General features: G+C 47.5%; 1 protein-coding gene across 1 annotated transcript in view; it reads left to right on the forward strand.

Annotated features, from left to right (window-relative positions):
* Nucleotides 1-17,300, forward strand: part of LOC122927086 — a 640,428-nt gene that overhangs the window by 225,250 nt on the left and 397,878 nt on the right. The window contains exons 9-10 of the mRNA XM_044278664.1: nt 698-1,028; nt 5,737-5,778. Coding sequence (XP_044134599.1) covers nt 698-1,028; nt 5,737-5,778 — 373 coding nt within the window. The remainder of the gene's footprint in view (nt 1-697; nt 1,029-5,736; nt 5,779-17,300) is intronic.

The raw sequence follows: 17,300 nt of genomic DNA on the forward strand, positions 1-17,300 counted from the left end.
TTGCCATCTTGCCATTGAAACATTGTCCGTATTGTCCTTTTATAACCTCAATATGCCTACCTGTCAGTCACTTCATACATGCTTTCAATGTGTGCGATATCTACCTATAATTTGTGTTTGTAAATGTTCTGTTCGGCCTAGGTCGACAAATATTTTTTGATATGCTTAATGCTATGTATCACATCTTATTTACTCAATAAAAGTTTAAAAAAAAATAAAAAATCTCAAGAAGTGCCTAAGTTTACTTTATTCCATGTCTGCTTGTAAATTATATAGTTACAGATAGTACTTTCTCCCGGTCTCTCCCTGTAAATGATGTAGTTACAGATAGTGTTGCCTCCTTGCCTCTCCCTGTAAATGATAAAGGTACAGATATTACTGTCTTCTTGTTTCTCCATGTAAATAATGTAGGTACAGATATTACGGTTTTCCTGTCTCTCCCTGTAAATGACGTAGGTACAGATAGTACTGCCTCCTTGTTATTACCTGTAAATGATGTAGGTACAGATAGTACTGCCTCCTTGTCACTCCCTGTAAATGATGCAGTTACAGATATTACTGCCTCCTTGTCTCTCCCTGTAAATTATGTAGGTACAGATATTACTGTATTATTGTTTCTCCTTGTAAATTATGTAGGTACAGACAGTATTGCCCTATTGATAAAAATCACTTCTGATAAAGCATTCATTTTTATTAGATGAAGAGAAGACGTGTGATCAGACTTCAGAAACCATCCAACTCCGATCTTAGGATGGGGCTGACATTACAGGAGGTCCTGGAGAGGGCTGTGAAGAAGCTGAAGGATCCAAGTTTCCAGCATTTCAAAAAGAAACTGAGTCGATGGGAAGTGAGAAAAGAATATAAAAATATTCCTAAAGATGAACTGACTGGGAAAGATCCAGAACACGTCGCTGGTCTGATTATTAAAAACTTCAAATATGCCTATGGAGCTGAGCTGACCCTAGCTGTTCTAGAGGACATAGATGAGAAGAAAGTCCGGGAGGAACTCCAGCATGACCTAAGGGAAGGTAAAAAAATATATATATATATCACCCCCCCCCCCCCCCCTCATGGTTTAGCCAAAACAAAGTAAGGCACCAGTCCTGGATGAGAAGGCATAGATTGATGTAGGTTTCAGCTCTGTTCAGAATTTTTTTTTGAATCCTGTTAGTGTCTCAGTGGGAATTAGGCTTCCTACCTGATGAGCAATCATTTCCTGAGCTCTAGAGGCATGTTTCTTGCTATATTTATGTTACAGTACTTGTGGTAGTGGTGAGCAGCTCACTGCTTCTTGTACTGTCTGGAGGGCATGAGTTCTGATTGTGTGCAGCACTTACAGACGTGGACAAAATTGTTGGTACCCTTTGGTCAATGAAAGAAAAAGTCACAATGGTCACAGAAATAACTTTAATCTGACAAAAGTAATAATAAATTAAAATTCTATAAATGTTAACCAATGAAAGTCAGACATTGTTTTTCAACCATGCTTCAACAGAATTATGTAAAAAAATAAACTCATGAAACAGGCATGGACAAAAATGATGGTACCCCTAGAAAACACAGAACATAATGTGACCAAAGGGACATGTTAATTCAAGGTGTGTCCACTAATTAGCATCACAGGTGTCTACAACCTTGTAATCAGCCATTGGGCCTATATATATGGCTCCAGGTAATCACTGTGTTGTTTGGTGATATGGTGTGTACCACACTCGACATGGACCAGAGGAAGCAAAGGAAAGAGCTGTCTCAAGAGATCAGAAAGAAAATTATAGACAAGCATGTTAAAGGTAAAGGCTATAAGACCATCTCCAAGCAACTAGATGTTCCTGTGAGTACAGTTGCACATATTATTCATAAGTTTAAGATCCATGGGACTGTAGCCAACCTCCCTGGACGTGGCCGCAGGAGGAAAATTGATGACAAATCTAAGAGACGGATAATCCGAATGGTAACAAAAGAGCCTAGAAAGACTTCTAAAGAGATTCAAGGTGAACTTCATGCTCAAGGAACATCAGTGTCAGATCGCACCATCCGTCGTTGTTTGAGCCAAAGTGGACTACATGGGAGACGACCAAGGAGGACACCATTGTTGAAAACGAATCATAAAAAAGCAAGACTGGAATATGCCAAACTACATGTTGACAAGCCACAAAGCTTCTGGGAGAATGTCCTGTGGACAGATGAGACAAAAATCGAAGTTTTTGCCAAGGCACATCAGCTGTATGTTCACAGACGAAAAAATGAAGCATATCAAGAAAAGAACACTGTCCCTACTGTGAAACATGGAGGAGGCTCTGTTATGTTCTGGGGCTGCTTTGCTGCGTCTGGCACAGGGTGTCTTGAATCTGTGCAGGGTACAATGAAATCTCAAGACTATCAAGGAATTCTAGAGAGAAATGTACTAGCCAGTGTCAGAAAGCTTGGTCTCAGTCGCAGGTCATGGGTCTTGCAACAGGACAATGACCCAAAACACACCGCTAAAAACACCCAAGAATGGCTAAGAGGAAAAAATTGGACTATTCTAAAGTGGCCTTCTATGAGCCCTGACCTCAATCCTATTGAGCATCTTTGGAAGGAGCTGAAACATGCAGTCTGGAAAAGGCACCCTTCAAACCGGACACAACTGGAGCAGTTTGCTCATGAGGAGTGGGCCAAAATACCTGCTGAGAGGTGCAGATGTCTCATTGACAGTTACAGGAAGCGTTTGATTGCAGTGATTGCCTCAAAAGGTTGCGCAACAAAATATTAAGTTAGGGGTACCATCATTTTTGTCCATGCCTGTTTCATGAGTTTATTTTTTTACATAATTCTGTTGAAGCATGGTTGAAAAACAATGTCTGACTTTCATTGGTTAACATTTATAGAATTTTAATTTATTATTACTTTTGTCAGATTAAAGTTATTTCTGTGACCATTGTGACTTTTTCTTTCATTGACCAAAGGGTACCAACAATTTTGTCCACGTCTGTATATCAGACTGTGGACTGACTGCAGCACTTACACTAGACTGTGGACTGATCGACTGCAGTGTTTACACTAGACTGTGAACTGATCGACTGCAGCGTTTGCACTAGACTGTGGACTGAGACTGCAGTGTTTACACTAGACTGGGGGCTGACTGCAGGACATATACTATATTGTTGACTGATTGACGCTAGTACTTACACTAGACTGTGGACTGATAGACTGCAGTGTTTACAATAGACTGTGGACTGATAGACTGCAGGACTTAGGCCCCATGCACACGGCCGTTGTTCACGGCCGTGTGCGGGCCGTGGAACCGCGGCCTGGATCCCTCCTGAGAGCAGGAGCGCACGGCGTCACTGGTTGCTATGACGCCGTGCGCTCCCTGCTGCCGGCACAGTACAGTAATACACTGGTATGATCTATACCAGTGTATTACTGTACTGTGCCGGCAGCAGGGGGCGCACGGCGTCATAGCAACCAGTGACGCCGTGCGCTCCTGCTCTCAGGAGGGATCCAGGCCGCGGTTCCACGGCCCGCACACGGCCGTGAACAACGGCCGTGTGCATGGGGCCTTACACTAGACTGTGGACTGATAGACTGCAGTGTTTACACTAGACTGTGGACTGATAGACTGCAGTGTTTACACTAGACTGTGGACTGATAGACTGCAGTGTTTACACTAGACTGTGGACTGATAGACTGCAGTGTTTACACTAGACTGTGGACTGATAGACTGCAGTGTTTACACTAGACTGTGAACTGATCGACTGCAGCGATTAAACCAGACTGTAGACTGACTGCAGTAATCGGCAAAGCTAGAACTGACTGGGCCCCAATGCATATTTTTGTACGCCCCCTCCCTCTCACTTACTTAAAATAAAAACCTTTAAAGAAAACTTTTTTCATTTTATTGCTGTTTTCTGACAGCTAAAACTTTTTTCATTCAATTTTTTGGGAACATGGTGACTAAAAATGGCGAATCACGTGTTTTTATTACACCGTGCAGGAAAATATTTTTATATTTTAATAGTCTAGACACTTTCGGAGATGGCAAAACATTTTTGGTTATGTTTATTTTTACCTAAAAAATTGGGAAAGGGGGGCGATTTGACATTTCATCCCAACCTCTGCCCACTCCTTCCTCTGTCAGCCTTCTGTATTATAACATGCAGTGCATGGCAGCCTCACCTCTATGCCCCGCTGTTCTGCCATGTACTAGTGCTTATTATGGCACACTTACAGTACGTAAGCACCGACTCGATGCCAGCCCAGGACAATCCTGGCATCACGTGTGCATATGTAAGTGTGGCAGAGTAAGTACTACTACACAGCATTGCAGAGAGGGGAGGCTGCCATGTACTGCTTGCTTTAGTACAAGGATGACAGAGGAAGGGGTGGGCAGAGGTTGGGGTAGCCATGCCTGCCTCTGTCAGCTCCTTCCTCTCCCAGCCTCCTATACTATTACATGCATGCTATAGTACAGGAGGCCGGGGTGGCTATCGGGCAGCTCACAACTCTGCCAGTCCCAGCTGCCCTGCTGTCCTCCCTCATGCCCTGAACCTGCAGGTCAGGGAGGACATTCCTTGATATGAGGCAGGGGCCGGGGCACATACCTGCCAAATTTAAATGAAAGAAGCAGTGACATGTTTGACGTGTTTGGCACCCACAGCGGGCCCTTCAAATTTGTGTTGCCTTCATGTTTCCCCTTCACAGTAGGTATGCCCTCATTGCACTCCTTCACAGTAGTTGTGCCCTCATTATGCCCCTCTCACAGTATGTATAACCACATTGTGTCCCACATTGCAGTACTTATACCCACATTGTGCCTTCGCACAGTAGTTATGCTCACATTTTGCCCCCTCACAGTAGTTATGCTTTCTCTGTGCCCATTTACAGTATTTATGCCCTCACTGCACCCCCTTCATGGTAGTTATGCCCTCTCTGTGCCCCTTCACAGTAGTTATGCCCTCTCTGTGCCCCTTCACAGTAGTTATGCCCACATTGTGCCCCTTCACAGTAGTTATGCCCTCAATGCACTCCTTCACAGTAGTTATGCCCTCTCTGTGCCCCTTGCAGACTAGTTATGCCCTTTTGCCATTTTGTCTTATGCTATTTTGCCCCCCTAGTCTTGCCTTCTCTGTGCCCCCTTCCTAGATATGCATTCGTTGTGCCCCCCTTCATAGTAGGTATGCCCTCTCTGTGCCCCCTCCAGAGTAGTTATGCCCTCACTGTGCCTCCTCATGCTTTACTACTACTCAGTGCAGCAGCCTGGAGGAAGGAAGGAGCTTAGGGATCTGGGCAATCAGTGAGTGAAAGGACTGCCAGCTCCCCAGGATTCTAACAATCAGCGCTTCCATCTGTATTGATGGAAGCTCTCACTGCTCCTGGGCCCCTTCTCAACTCGGACCCCAAAGCAGCCACTTCCCCTGTAGTTGCGCCACTGGCCGCCATGCTTACAGTATACTGATCAGCTGCAGTACTAGACTGAAGTAATTAACTCCAGTGCTTGTGGTACGCTGTATCATGCCATATGTATGATGGTATTTTCCCCAGTACCATTACCTCTATGTATATATGGAGTCTGACAGAGCCAGTACGGCAGCACACAGAGGCACTATGGCTCAGTACTAGGTCCACCCTCTGTACACTGCCATATCAGCTCCGTGCACACACCCCTGTCACATTCATGAACCCCTAGATTAATCTAATTCCTAACTACAGATTCTGGTGGAGTAACCTGAGACTTTCCTGGTTTTATATTCACAGTGGATATTGCAGGACATGGACTTGGAACATCAATGTTTACAGGTAAGAGGATTATAGTCACATGTAATGTCCATGTTGTGTGTGACACTTTATCATAGTTTACACACGAGGTGCCGCCGTCCATGTATGTTGTATCAGCGTTCACAATCTACTGATCACATATTCCATCAGGGTGATTCAAAATCCTTCTCTTGAAATAAAGGGTATGTGCTCATCTTGCGGAAACTGCATTCAGAAAATCCACAGCATTTTACAGTACAAGCAAAGTGAAAGAGATTTTAGTAATTCTCATACATGCTCTGAGAAAAAAATAAAAAATCTGCAGCAGAAATTGACCAGATTTTTAATCTGCAGTATTGTATTTTTAAGCCAGACACAGACAAGCAAATTCGATACCACAAACTGGCTGCGTGTGGCAGTGTGATTTCCCATTCTGACCTCTGCTCCTCTGACAGGGTCATACGGCATTATATTGACTGACCCTGAGAGACCAGGAATCTACAGAATTACACTAACAGCATTATGTCGGTGTAATTCAATAGATTCCAGGTCACACAAGGTCAGTATAATGCCGTACAATCCTGTCAGAGGAGGTCAGAATGGGAAATCACACTGCCAGACGCAGCCAGTTTCTGGCTCTGAGCTCGCTCGTCCATGTGTGGCCTTATGCTGCAGATTTTCATTGTGGATTTGACTCTTTGCAACGTGTGAAACCTGCATGAAATCAGCGCATTCAGGTTAGAAACTGTAGTTTTGGATTTCATGACACATCAGACATAGTCATCACATCCCATAAAGTGAAATGATTGTGAAACCATATGTCACTGCGGCGGAAAATACAAAAGTAAAACCACATTGCCAAAAACTCAATAAACAAACTAAAAGGAAAAGGAGCCCAGCACCGCCCCGCGTCCTCCGAATCTCCTCCTTGCTGGCTGACGTCACAGAGCTGGAGCGCCGAAATCTCGCGATGCGTGAGCTAGCGCATGCGTAGTTCGTTCCCTGTGCTGATGCCAGTACAGGGAATGAACATCGCGAGATTTCGGCGCTCCAGCTCTGTGACGTCAGCCAGCAAGGAGGAGATTCGGAGGACGCGGGGCGGTGCTGGGCTCCTTTCCGCTTGACTCATCTCCGGCTACAGGACTCATATCAGGTCATTTGCATATGGATCAAAACTGTTTTTTAGCACAATAAAAGCGCAGAGAGCTATGGGGACTGGGTATTGCAGATGTGCTAGTGGCCATCTAGCAGCCCATGTCCCCAGCTCTATGCGCAAAATCCTGGTGACAGGTTCCTTTTAAAACTTGCATATACACAGGATATTCTGTCCCCATCCAATGGCAGCTTTCCCTGTGGTATGTAAGGCATCTTTCCCTACAGGAAGGGGTCTGAACTATAGAGTTCTAGCTTGTTGAGTGCTTCAATAGTGTACCATTGTATTGTTCAGAGTCCTCCTCTTCCCAACCTCTGCCTAATCACTGTGTTGACTCTGTGCAGCCTGCCCTGATTCATCACCTGACTACCATATTGCACAAAGTCTGCCTGTCCTGACCTTGGCTTCTCCCCAGACCATGATTTTGTCTGTCTACTTGGTGCCACTAGTCGTTGAATGAACTGTGACCACTACTTGACGTACCAGCTTGTTGGCCCTCTGCAGCAAGTCCCAGATCCCCATAGGGGGTTGAAAAGATGAAAATCAGGGGTCTACCTTGGCAACTCCCCCAGGATTAGCCCCAAACCAAGACATTCAGTAGACACAGTGGGTCCACATCCGCTGAACTACAAGAACAGAAATAGTTGTATTGCTAATGTTTTTTATTGAGGACACCCCAGTGATGTCTATAAAGAGATCTCTACTTACTTGCTCTGGTCTCTGCTGTCTTCACTGCTTCTCCAGTTCCCAACTGTCAAGTTTTTCCAGATGGGGTCATGTGTGCCACTGCAGCTGTTGTCTGGCCTTAGGGGTGATTTGTCCCAATCATCAGAAGACCTAGCAGTCACATGCTGCTTGGGGACACATCACCGCTGAGGCCAGTCATTGGCTGTTGTGGCGCATGTGACTCAATCTGTGCAGAAGTTGATAGGTGGGGACTGGAATTGAAGACGGCCCGGGAGCTAGAACAAGGAGCAGGTAAGTATAGATCTCTTCACAGAATTCTGCGGAAGGGTGGATTTAACAACAAGAAAACTTCAAGGACAAACCTTTTATTGCCAGGACTGTGACTATTCATAGGAAGCCACTTCTCCTTTGTCCACTTCTTTGCGAGATAACTATTTGCATATTGGCCAGTCGAAAAACACAGAAATTCCAATATTCTGTTCTGGCATATGCCAGACACTGTTAGTGCTTGATGGATCCTACTGACTATGGTGGCGTCCTTCAGGTTTCCATCATAGATACTTGGACAAAATGCAAGCAGAGCTATTTTGGCTTTTTTTGCTGGAAACTGGGACAGAGGCTCCAGCCAGAACCCAATACAATACATGTAATCCAGTTTTAGATGATCTTCAATACCAATAGCTGCTAACTCAGGGACGGTGATATAACGGGAAAGCTGAATCCCAGGTGAGATAAGAGATCTGATATCAGCAGACAATAGGAAGTGATCACGGCATACTATGCCAAACGCCTCCTTTCACCCTCATCTTGGCTATGTTTGTAGTATATGCTCGCTTCCCTGTGGGTTGATATAGAAGGCTGTCCCCAGAATACCCCAGGCTATACAGAACCAGATATAGTATTCTTTCCTACGGGACCCCACCCTTATCCCAGGAACTCCTGCCTAGGCTAGGACTATCCCACCCACTGCGCAGATACTGCAGGCAAGTCAATACACTGCTGACACACAATAAATTACAATACTACATATAACCGGGTTCCATCAACAGGACAACACAGCAGCTATTAAACTTAATGGTTTAATATGATTCAACAACCGTGCATACAATGCAAGATAGATAAAAGAAAAAGGGATTACATAAAAATAAACTCACATCCCTAAAGATGTGTTTCATTAGTTTGTGCCAGTAGAGCCTAGCATCATCTCATGCAGGGAGCTGTGTCCTGATGTTATGTCAGGGGTCCACACACAGTCTGCTTCCACACATGACTAGTTGGGTTTTTTAAAACTTTTGCCGGGCAAACACATCCTATGTTCCATTTGCCCAATCATATGGTTAACATTGAATGCTATCTGATGTGTCCTGCCCTGCAGCCAATCAATTTGGTGACCGGGCTACAGGGGTTTGAGGCTCATCTTCACTTTCTTTAAACAAAGGCAATGTGATGACCAACCATCCTATAATCCTCCACTGCCTTGCCCAGTCTCACAAGGAATGAATTTAAGCACCTGAAAATCTTATATGGCCCTCTCCACATACCACCGGACATTAGCTGTAGGTGTCTGCTGTATGAAACAGCAAGCACCCTGTGGCTATGGCGCTTTCTCCACTCTGGAGCAGGAGCCATCTTTAAAGACCCAAAATGTACGGCGGATATCGGGAAGAAAATTAACTCTGGGAATGTCAGATTTTTACAAACCTAGGGAGGGCTTAGGTGGCCCCTTGGGCATCGGCTCACCGGGAAATTTCAATTTATAGTCTGTGGCTAGAGATGAGCGAATTGAAGTTGACAAAATGGAATTCGATCCGAATTTCAGGAAAAATAAAATTTGCACCGAATCTGAATTTCCTGACGCTTCATGATAACGAATCACATTTTTGCCTACAATGGCTGCAAGCACGTGTGAGGACATGGAGCAAGGAACTCTGGGAAGGCGCGATCACCCACAATGCCATGCATACAGCCAATCAGCAGCCAGCCAGCCCTGTGATGTCACAGACCTATAAATAGCCTCATCCATCTCGGATTCTGCCATTTAAGATTCTTGGCTCTAATATAGAAGGTTGTGAGTACGAAGCCCGCCAAATTTGATTTAAATACAGTGGGTGTCCCCAAACACTAATTCCATATATGGACATAGCTATATATGGAGTCAGAGCAGGGACTCCTAAGCCGAACTAGAGTCCCTACACCCTCTGGTTCTCCCATTGACTTCCATTGTGTTTGGGGGCTCTGTAGAGCACCCGAGCATCGGGAAGTGTTATACTCGAGCACCAGAGCACACAAGCACTTTGGTGCTCGACCACCACTAGTGGTGAAGTGAAAATATTACAGACTTTTTTGGGGTGTTTTAATTTCCTTTTTATTTATTTATTTGATCTAACAGTATGTCAGACAGAGAAGAGCCAGGTCCTGCACAGGGGAGTAGCAGAGGCCTAAATGTTTCTGGCGCAGGCACAGGTAACAGCAGAGTAAGGGGGGTGGCAGCAGGGGTCACTTCGAGAGGCCTGAGCTCCAGGTGTCACCTAGTGGTCATGTCTTGACCAGCAACCCAGCGGTTCTTGAATGGTTGACTCGGTCATCCACTTAGTCCCAAGTGACAAAAGACACCCCAGCCAAGAGTCAGTGGGTTCGTCAGACACAACCCTTAGTTGTCATGGCCAGGGAGCAGGCATTGAGGAGTAGTGATGAGCGGCATAGGCAATATTTGTTTTTGCAATATTTTGTGAATTTTTTTCGCATAATATTTGCAATAAATTAGCAAATTCTAGAATTCCAGTCATTATAGCTAACTATATAATGTAATTCGATAAGTAATAGAATCCAGATGAAAGCACAGAGCACAGTAATGTCACTGCTCTCTCTCACTCTCTCTCTTAGGCTCCTTTCACACGGGCGAGTATTCCGTGCGGATGCGATGCGTGAGTTGAACGCATTGCACCCGCACTGAATACCAACCCATTCATTTCTATGGGGCTGTTCAAATGAGCGGTGATTTTCATGCATCACTTATGCATTGCGTGAAAATCGCAGCATGCTCCTCTTTGTGCGTTGCGGTGCGATAATCCACGCAACGCAGGCCCCATAGAAGTGAATGGGGTTGCGTGCGGATGCGGTGCGATTTTCACGCACAGTTGCTAGGAGACAATCGGGATGGAGACCCAATCATTATTATTTTCCCTTATAACATGGTTATAAGGGAAAATAATAGCATTCTGAATACAGAATGCTTAGTATAATAGTGCTGGAAGGGTTAAAAAAATATATATATATTTAACTCACCTTGATGACGTCACTCCGGTCATCACATGATCCATCACATGATCTTTTACCATGGTGATGGATCATGTGATGACCGTGATGTCACCAAAGGTCCTTGTTGCTACAAAAAGCTAAGATCAAGACAGAAGGAGATACCGGTCTGCGCAAGCAAGTGGACTAAGGTAATTTTATTTTATTTCTTTTAACCCTTCCAGCGCAATTTTACTATGCATTCTGTATTCAGAATGCTATTATTTTCCCTTATAACCATGTTATAAGGGAAAATAATACAATCTACAGAACACTGATCCCAAGCCCGAACTTCTGTGAAGAAGTTCGGGTTTGGGTACCAAACACGCGCAATTTTTCTCACGCGGGTGCAAAACGCATTACAATGTTTTGCACTCGTGCGGAAAAATCGCGGGTGTTCCCGTAACGCTCCCGCACATTTTCCCGCAACGCCCGTGTGAAAGAGGCCTTAGAACTGCAAAAAAACTGCAGAAATTGGCTGCTGGGGACTTTCCTATATAGCAGTGCTTCTCAATTATTTTCTGTCATGCCCCCCCTAGGAAGAAGAAAACATTTTGCGCCCCCCGCGCGACTGTAAATAGTATGGTGGGATCTGTGGATGACGGACACTTATGGGGGGATCTGTGGCTGGCACTGTTACAGGGGGATCTGTGGCTGGCACTGTTATATATGTGCCATCCACAGACCCCCCACCCCATAACAGTGCCATCCACAGTGCCCCCCAGCCCATAACAGTGCCATCCACAGACCCCCACCCCTTAACTGTGCCATCCACAGATTCCGTGTGCCCGCCGCCGCCGTTTAAAGTTATTAAACATGCCCCCCTCACTCCTAATAGTACCGTATATCCGAATTTCTTCTGTATAATGCCGGCAGGTGGGCCGGGCGGCCGGCCCGTCCCTCAGTGACGTCACTTGTCTTCATTCATAAAGCAGGCGGCGCAGGCACGTGACATCACTGAGGGACGCGCCGGCAGCCCGGCCGGCCTGCCGGCATTATACAGAAGAAATTCGGATATACGGTACTATTAGGAGTGAGGGGGGCATGTTTAATAACTTTTAATTCAATAATACATTTTATATTAGTATACCGGAGGGAGCGGTGGGGCGGGGCTATAGTACAGTGACCGCACCGCCCCACCGCTATTGCCGGCCCCCAGCTCCTCCTCCCAGTCCCTCCCCCGGCCCCCACTCCGTACATCGCGTCCAGCGCCTGCGCCGGCCTCTGATCAGAGGAAGGGAGATGAGCGCTTCCACAATGGAAGCGCTCATCTCCCTGCCGCATATTACACTGCGAGCTGTCGGCCGCCCGGCGCCCAGCCCGCACACCCCAAATGCCGGCCCTGAACGAGCCCCCCTTTACGGAGCCTGGCGCCCCCCCTGGGGGGCGCGCCCCACTATTTGAGAAGCACTGCTATATAGTAAGGGGTCGGCAACCTTCCTATTGGTTGCTAGGGATGTTGCTAAGCTCTGATATTGCAGCCATTTCTCATTGGTCCACAAGCAAGAAAGGAGGTTACTGATGAAAAAAATTTGAATATTTGCGATTTCGAATATATAGCACTATATTCTACATCTTCGCGGATTCTCGAAGTGCCGATATTCTCAATAAAAATTTGTGATTAGAATATTTGCGATAAACACTATTGAGGAGGACATCAGTGACGTGCAGACAGTACTCGATGATGATAATGTTGCTGATCTCACTTGGTTGTTCGGGTAAATTAGGGGCTTTGGTATCATTGGGAGAAAAGGGTGGCAGCTTGCTCGTGAGGCGCAGAGCCAGCAAGTCGCTAGCGTGGCCGGGAGTCAGCAGAGTGGCAGCAGTGGGAGGTCGATAGCCAAGCGTGCCTGGGGTAGACCACCAGCTTCTCAGCAGCCTACCTGCCTGGAAAGCAGCGGCAGTAGCAGGCAGTCAGTGTGGAGTATTGGGGCTAAAATAACTTACTGAGCGGTGTGGCAGTTCTTTGTTAAGCCGCCGGAGGAGGCGATTATGGCCATTTGTAGAATCTGTGCGCAGAAGTTGAAGCGTGGACAGGGTGCCAATGTTGGCACCACAACCCTGCATCAACATATGCAGCATCACCATAAAGTGGCCTGGGAGAACCGTGGCTCTGATTATGGTGGTCCAGCCTGTCGCAGCAACCGCTGCATCACCCATTGGCACACACCCGATTTCAGGCAGTCAAGGCTCCACTACCTCAGCCGAAGGGAGCTGTCTGTTCTTCCCATCATCTGCTGGTCCGGATGCTCCTGCTCCTCCTCCTACTCCTCGTCAGTCATTCCGTCAGCAATCGATCACCGAAGAAATTGCCAAGAGGCAACAATATGTGTGCTCTCATCCAAAGGCGCAGAAGCTGAATGTGCTCCTGGCCAAGTTGCTGGTTCTGCAGTCCCTCCATTTCCAAATAGTGGACTATGCACCTTTTAGAAAACTGATGGCTTGTGGAGAGTCCCAAGCTGTAAATTCTTTGCCAAAAAGGCAGTACCAGCCCTGCACACGTATGTAGAACAGAAGGTGGGCCAGCGCCAACGTGTAGAGCTATAACAACAGTCAGGGACAATACATGTCTTTTAAGGTCCACTGGGTAAATGTGGTTCATGCACAGCCACACCAGCAACTTAACCAGGTGACGCCCCTTCGGCCTCCACGTTCTCACGCCGTTGGTCCTGCAACAATGTCCGCCTCTGCCTCCTGATTCTCCATCGTGTCCTCAGCCTCCACTGCAGGGACAATTCAGTGCCCCTCCAGCATACCACATGTGGAGGGCACGGCGGTGTCACGCTCTTCTGCACCTTGTTTGCCTGGCGAACAGAGTCACACAGGGGAGGAATTGCTCTGTGTCCTTCATCATGAATTCGAATCCTGGCTTTCTCCGCGGCAACTCAAAATGGGAACCATGGTGACCGACAACGGGAAGAACATGGAGTCAGTGCAGCGTCGAGGAGGGCTGAGCCATGCGCCCTGCATGGCACACGTGTTCAATCTGGTTGTCAAGTGGTTCCTGAAGTCTTCCACCCATTTGCAAAACATCCTAAAAATGGCCAGGAAACTGCATGCACTTCAGCCACTCGTACACTGCAAAGCACACCCTCCTTGAGCTGCAGCAACAGAGCAGCATCCCCCAACATAGGCTGATATGCAACGTTTCCACCCATTGGAATTATACCCTCCATATGTTGGACCAACTATACGAACAGAAAAAGGCCATAAAATTTCTTGATGATCCGAGCGGACAGGAGTACTCCCCTGTGTAACCTCGATGTCAGCCAGTGGCAGATCCTACATGACACCTTCCTGTGGCGAAACCAACCTCGCCACTGGGTTTTGGAGGGGGCTGTTTAAAAGCCTCTTGCCTCAGGATTATGGCCCATAGTAACTTTTAAACCCCTGAACCTATTCCAGGGAATTTTGGATAGGTTTGTCCCCCAAGTTATACTGTTTAAATTGATGTAAGTTATATGTATGGGCAATGTAACCTCACAAAGTTATAACAACTTATAATAAGTGTAACTTGTCAGCTTGGGAGGAATATGCTGGGTGTGGTTCTATTGTCCCATTGTCCCATTGTGTGTTTAAATGGTGATGTCTGTCCTGTTGTATTGGTGATCTCCCCTTTGTCCTGAGAGATAATTGGATTGTCTTCGGTCGTCTCCCAGGCAGAGAGGAGGAAACCATGATGCATTGTGGGGATATGTTGTATCTGTTCTGTGTCGCAGTCTCCCTTCTGGTCCTCTAGGGGGCGGGAACGATTGGTTGCTGTATTTACATTGTGTGTGTTGTGAATTACTGATTGGTTGGATTTCAAAACCCTGTGGGCAGTACTATGTTGAAGTACAGTCAGAGCACTGCTTGACCCTCAAGACGGAGCCTTGTCTCGTTATTGGGGGGATTCCCTGTATGCTGTTGGAGACTGATTGCCAGGAGTGTAAGCTGACTGATACGCTTTTCCTGTTCGTCTGCTGGCAGCTATCCGCGAGGTTCCAGTTTGGAGTGCTATTTTGTATCCAGTTCGGGAGGTTGGTGTTCTGCAGTAGCTGTGCCTGTCTCTCGGAAAGGGGCATATCGACTGAACGGATTTTAACCCCTTGTCTGCAGAAACGGTCCGTTACGTTGGTGGCAAGCAGCGGGATCGTTCCTACAGCCAGAAGGACAGCTACAGGAGATACCATTTCTGTGGATTGTACAATTTAAGGGCAACGCATGTCTCAGTACAGTGACCCTAAAAGCACCAGGATGGAACCAACAGTGGAGTACAGATACTCTGTGGAGGAATTTGACCGTATGATGTGGTTGCGGCTGAACTTCTTCGGATTCAATCCAGCTGAGAAATACGTGAAGTTCGTGAGGAGTCTAATGTCTAAGACCCTACTATACCGGGCAGAAGGTGACTGTCAGCTGCCACATTGGGTGGACCTCCATCGGAAGTTACGGTTGCGGGACAGTGGGAGCCCAGTCTCCATTCCCCAGCGGCAGTGTGAAGTGCAGGGAGGGGAGAGCAGCGGCCTCCCTCCCCAGCGGCAGGCTGAGTTACAGGGGGCAGAGGTAGTTGTTCCTGTCCCCCAGCAGCAGCATGATTTTTTGGGAATTGGGAGCCTAGTCTCCATTCCCCAGCGGCGGTGTGAAGTGCAGGGAGGGGAGAGCAGCGGCCTCCCTCCCCAGCGGCGGGCTGAGTTGCAGGGGGCAGAGGTAGTTGTTCCTGCCCCCCAGCAGCAGAGTGATATGCCGGGAGGGCAGTGTGGGGTGCAGGGAGAGGAGAGCAACGTCCTCCCTCCCCAGCGGCAGGCTGAGTTACAGGGGGCAGAGGTAGTTGTTCCTACCCCCCAGCGGCGGCATGATTTTTTGGGAGATGGGAGCCCAGTCTCCATTCCCCAGCGGCAGGCGGAGTTAGAGGGGGCAGAGACAGTCGGTCCTGTCCCCCAGCGGCAGAGTGTCCTACAGGGAATAGAGAGCCCAGTCTCCTTTCCCCAGCAGCAGGACATTGTATTGGGAGCGGAGGCGGTCGGTCGCCCTCCCCAGCGGCTGGAAGTATGTATGGGAGAGGAGCACGTTACCCCCTCTTCCCAGCGGCAGCTTAACGCACCAGGGGGAGACAGTAAGCCCCACAGCTGTGCAGATGGGACCGTGGTCTCTGCACTTACAGCACAGGGGGTAGGGACAGTCGGTCCTGTCCCCCAGCAACAGGGCTGTTTAGCCAAAGGGGAGACAGTCGGTTTCCCCCTCCAACAACCAGACTCCAACCAGGCTTCTTCCGTGGTAACGCTGGCACCAGGGCAGAGTACCGCTGATCCCTGCCCACAAAGCAACCTCCACTCCAAGCCAGGGAGCAACTCAGAGACCGGGAGTACCAGCTACAAATATAATCTTGGTGGATTCACTGGACAGAGACAGGCTACGAAATTCAGCAGGTCCAGTATTTTGTTGTGGGTGGCCTGCCAGACTAACTCAGGTACCGACCGGCGTGAGGTCAGGTATCTGGTTAGTAGGGATGAGCGAACTCGAACTGTATAGTTCGGGTTCGTACCGAATTTTGGGGTGTCCGTGACACGGACCCGAACCCGGACATTTTCGTAAAAGTCCGGGTTCGGGTTCGGTGTTCGTCGCTTTCTTGGCGCTTTTGTGACGCTTTCTTGGCGCTTTTTGAAAGGCTGCAAAGCAGCCAATCAACAAGCGTCATACTACTTGCCCCAAGAGGCCATCACAGCCATGCCTACTATTGGCATGGCTGTGATTGGCCAGAGCACCATGTGACCCAGCCTCTATTTAAGCTGGAGTCACATAGCGCCGCCCGTCACTCTGCTCTGATTAGCGTAGGGAGAGGTTGCGGCTGCGACAGTAGGGCGAGATTAGGCAGATTAACTCCTCCAAAGGACTTGATTAACTGATCGATCTGCAGCTGTGGATCATTGAGCTGCTGATCCTCAATTGCTCACTGTTTTTAGGCTGCACAGACCGTTTGTCAGTCTCATTTTTCTGGGGTGATCGGCGGCCATTTTGTGTCTTGTGGTGCGCCAGCACAAGCTGCGACCAAGTGCATTTAACCCTCAATGGTGTGGTTGTTTTTTGGCTAAAGCCTACATCAGGGTGAAGCTGTCACACCAAGTGCATTTAACCAGCAATAGTCTGTTCATTTTTTGGCCATATACAAAATCAGGGGCAAGCTGCGCCTGTCACCAAGTGCATTTAACCCTCAATGGTGTGGTTGTTTTTTGGCTAAAGCCTACATCAGGGTGAAGCTGTCACACCAAGTGCATTTAACCAGCAATAGTCTGTTCATTTTTTGGCCATATACAAAATCAGGGGCAAGCTGCGCCTGTCACCAAGTGCATTTAACCCTCAATGGTGTGGTTGTTTTTTGGCTAAAGCCTACATCAGGGTGAAGCTGTCACACCAAGTGCATTTAACCAGCAATAGTCTGTTTATTTTTTGG

The sequence above is a fragment of the Bufo gargarizans genome, chromosome 2 (assembly GCF_014858855.1).
Source record: "Bufo gargarizans isolate SCDJY-AF-19 chromosome 2, ASM1485885v1, whole genome shotgun sequence".
NCBI classification, from domain to species: domain Eukaryota; kingdom Metazoa; phylum Chordata; class Amphibia; order Anura; family Bufonidae; genus Bufo; species Bufo gargarizans.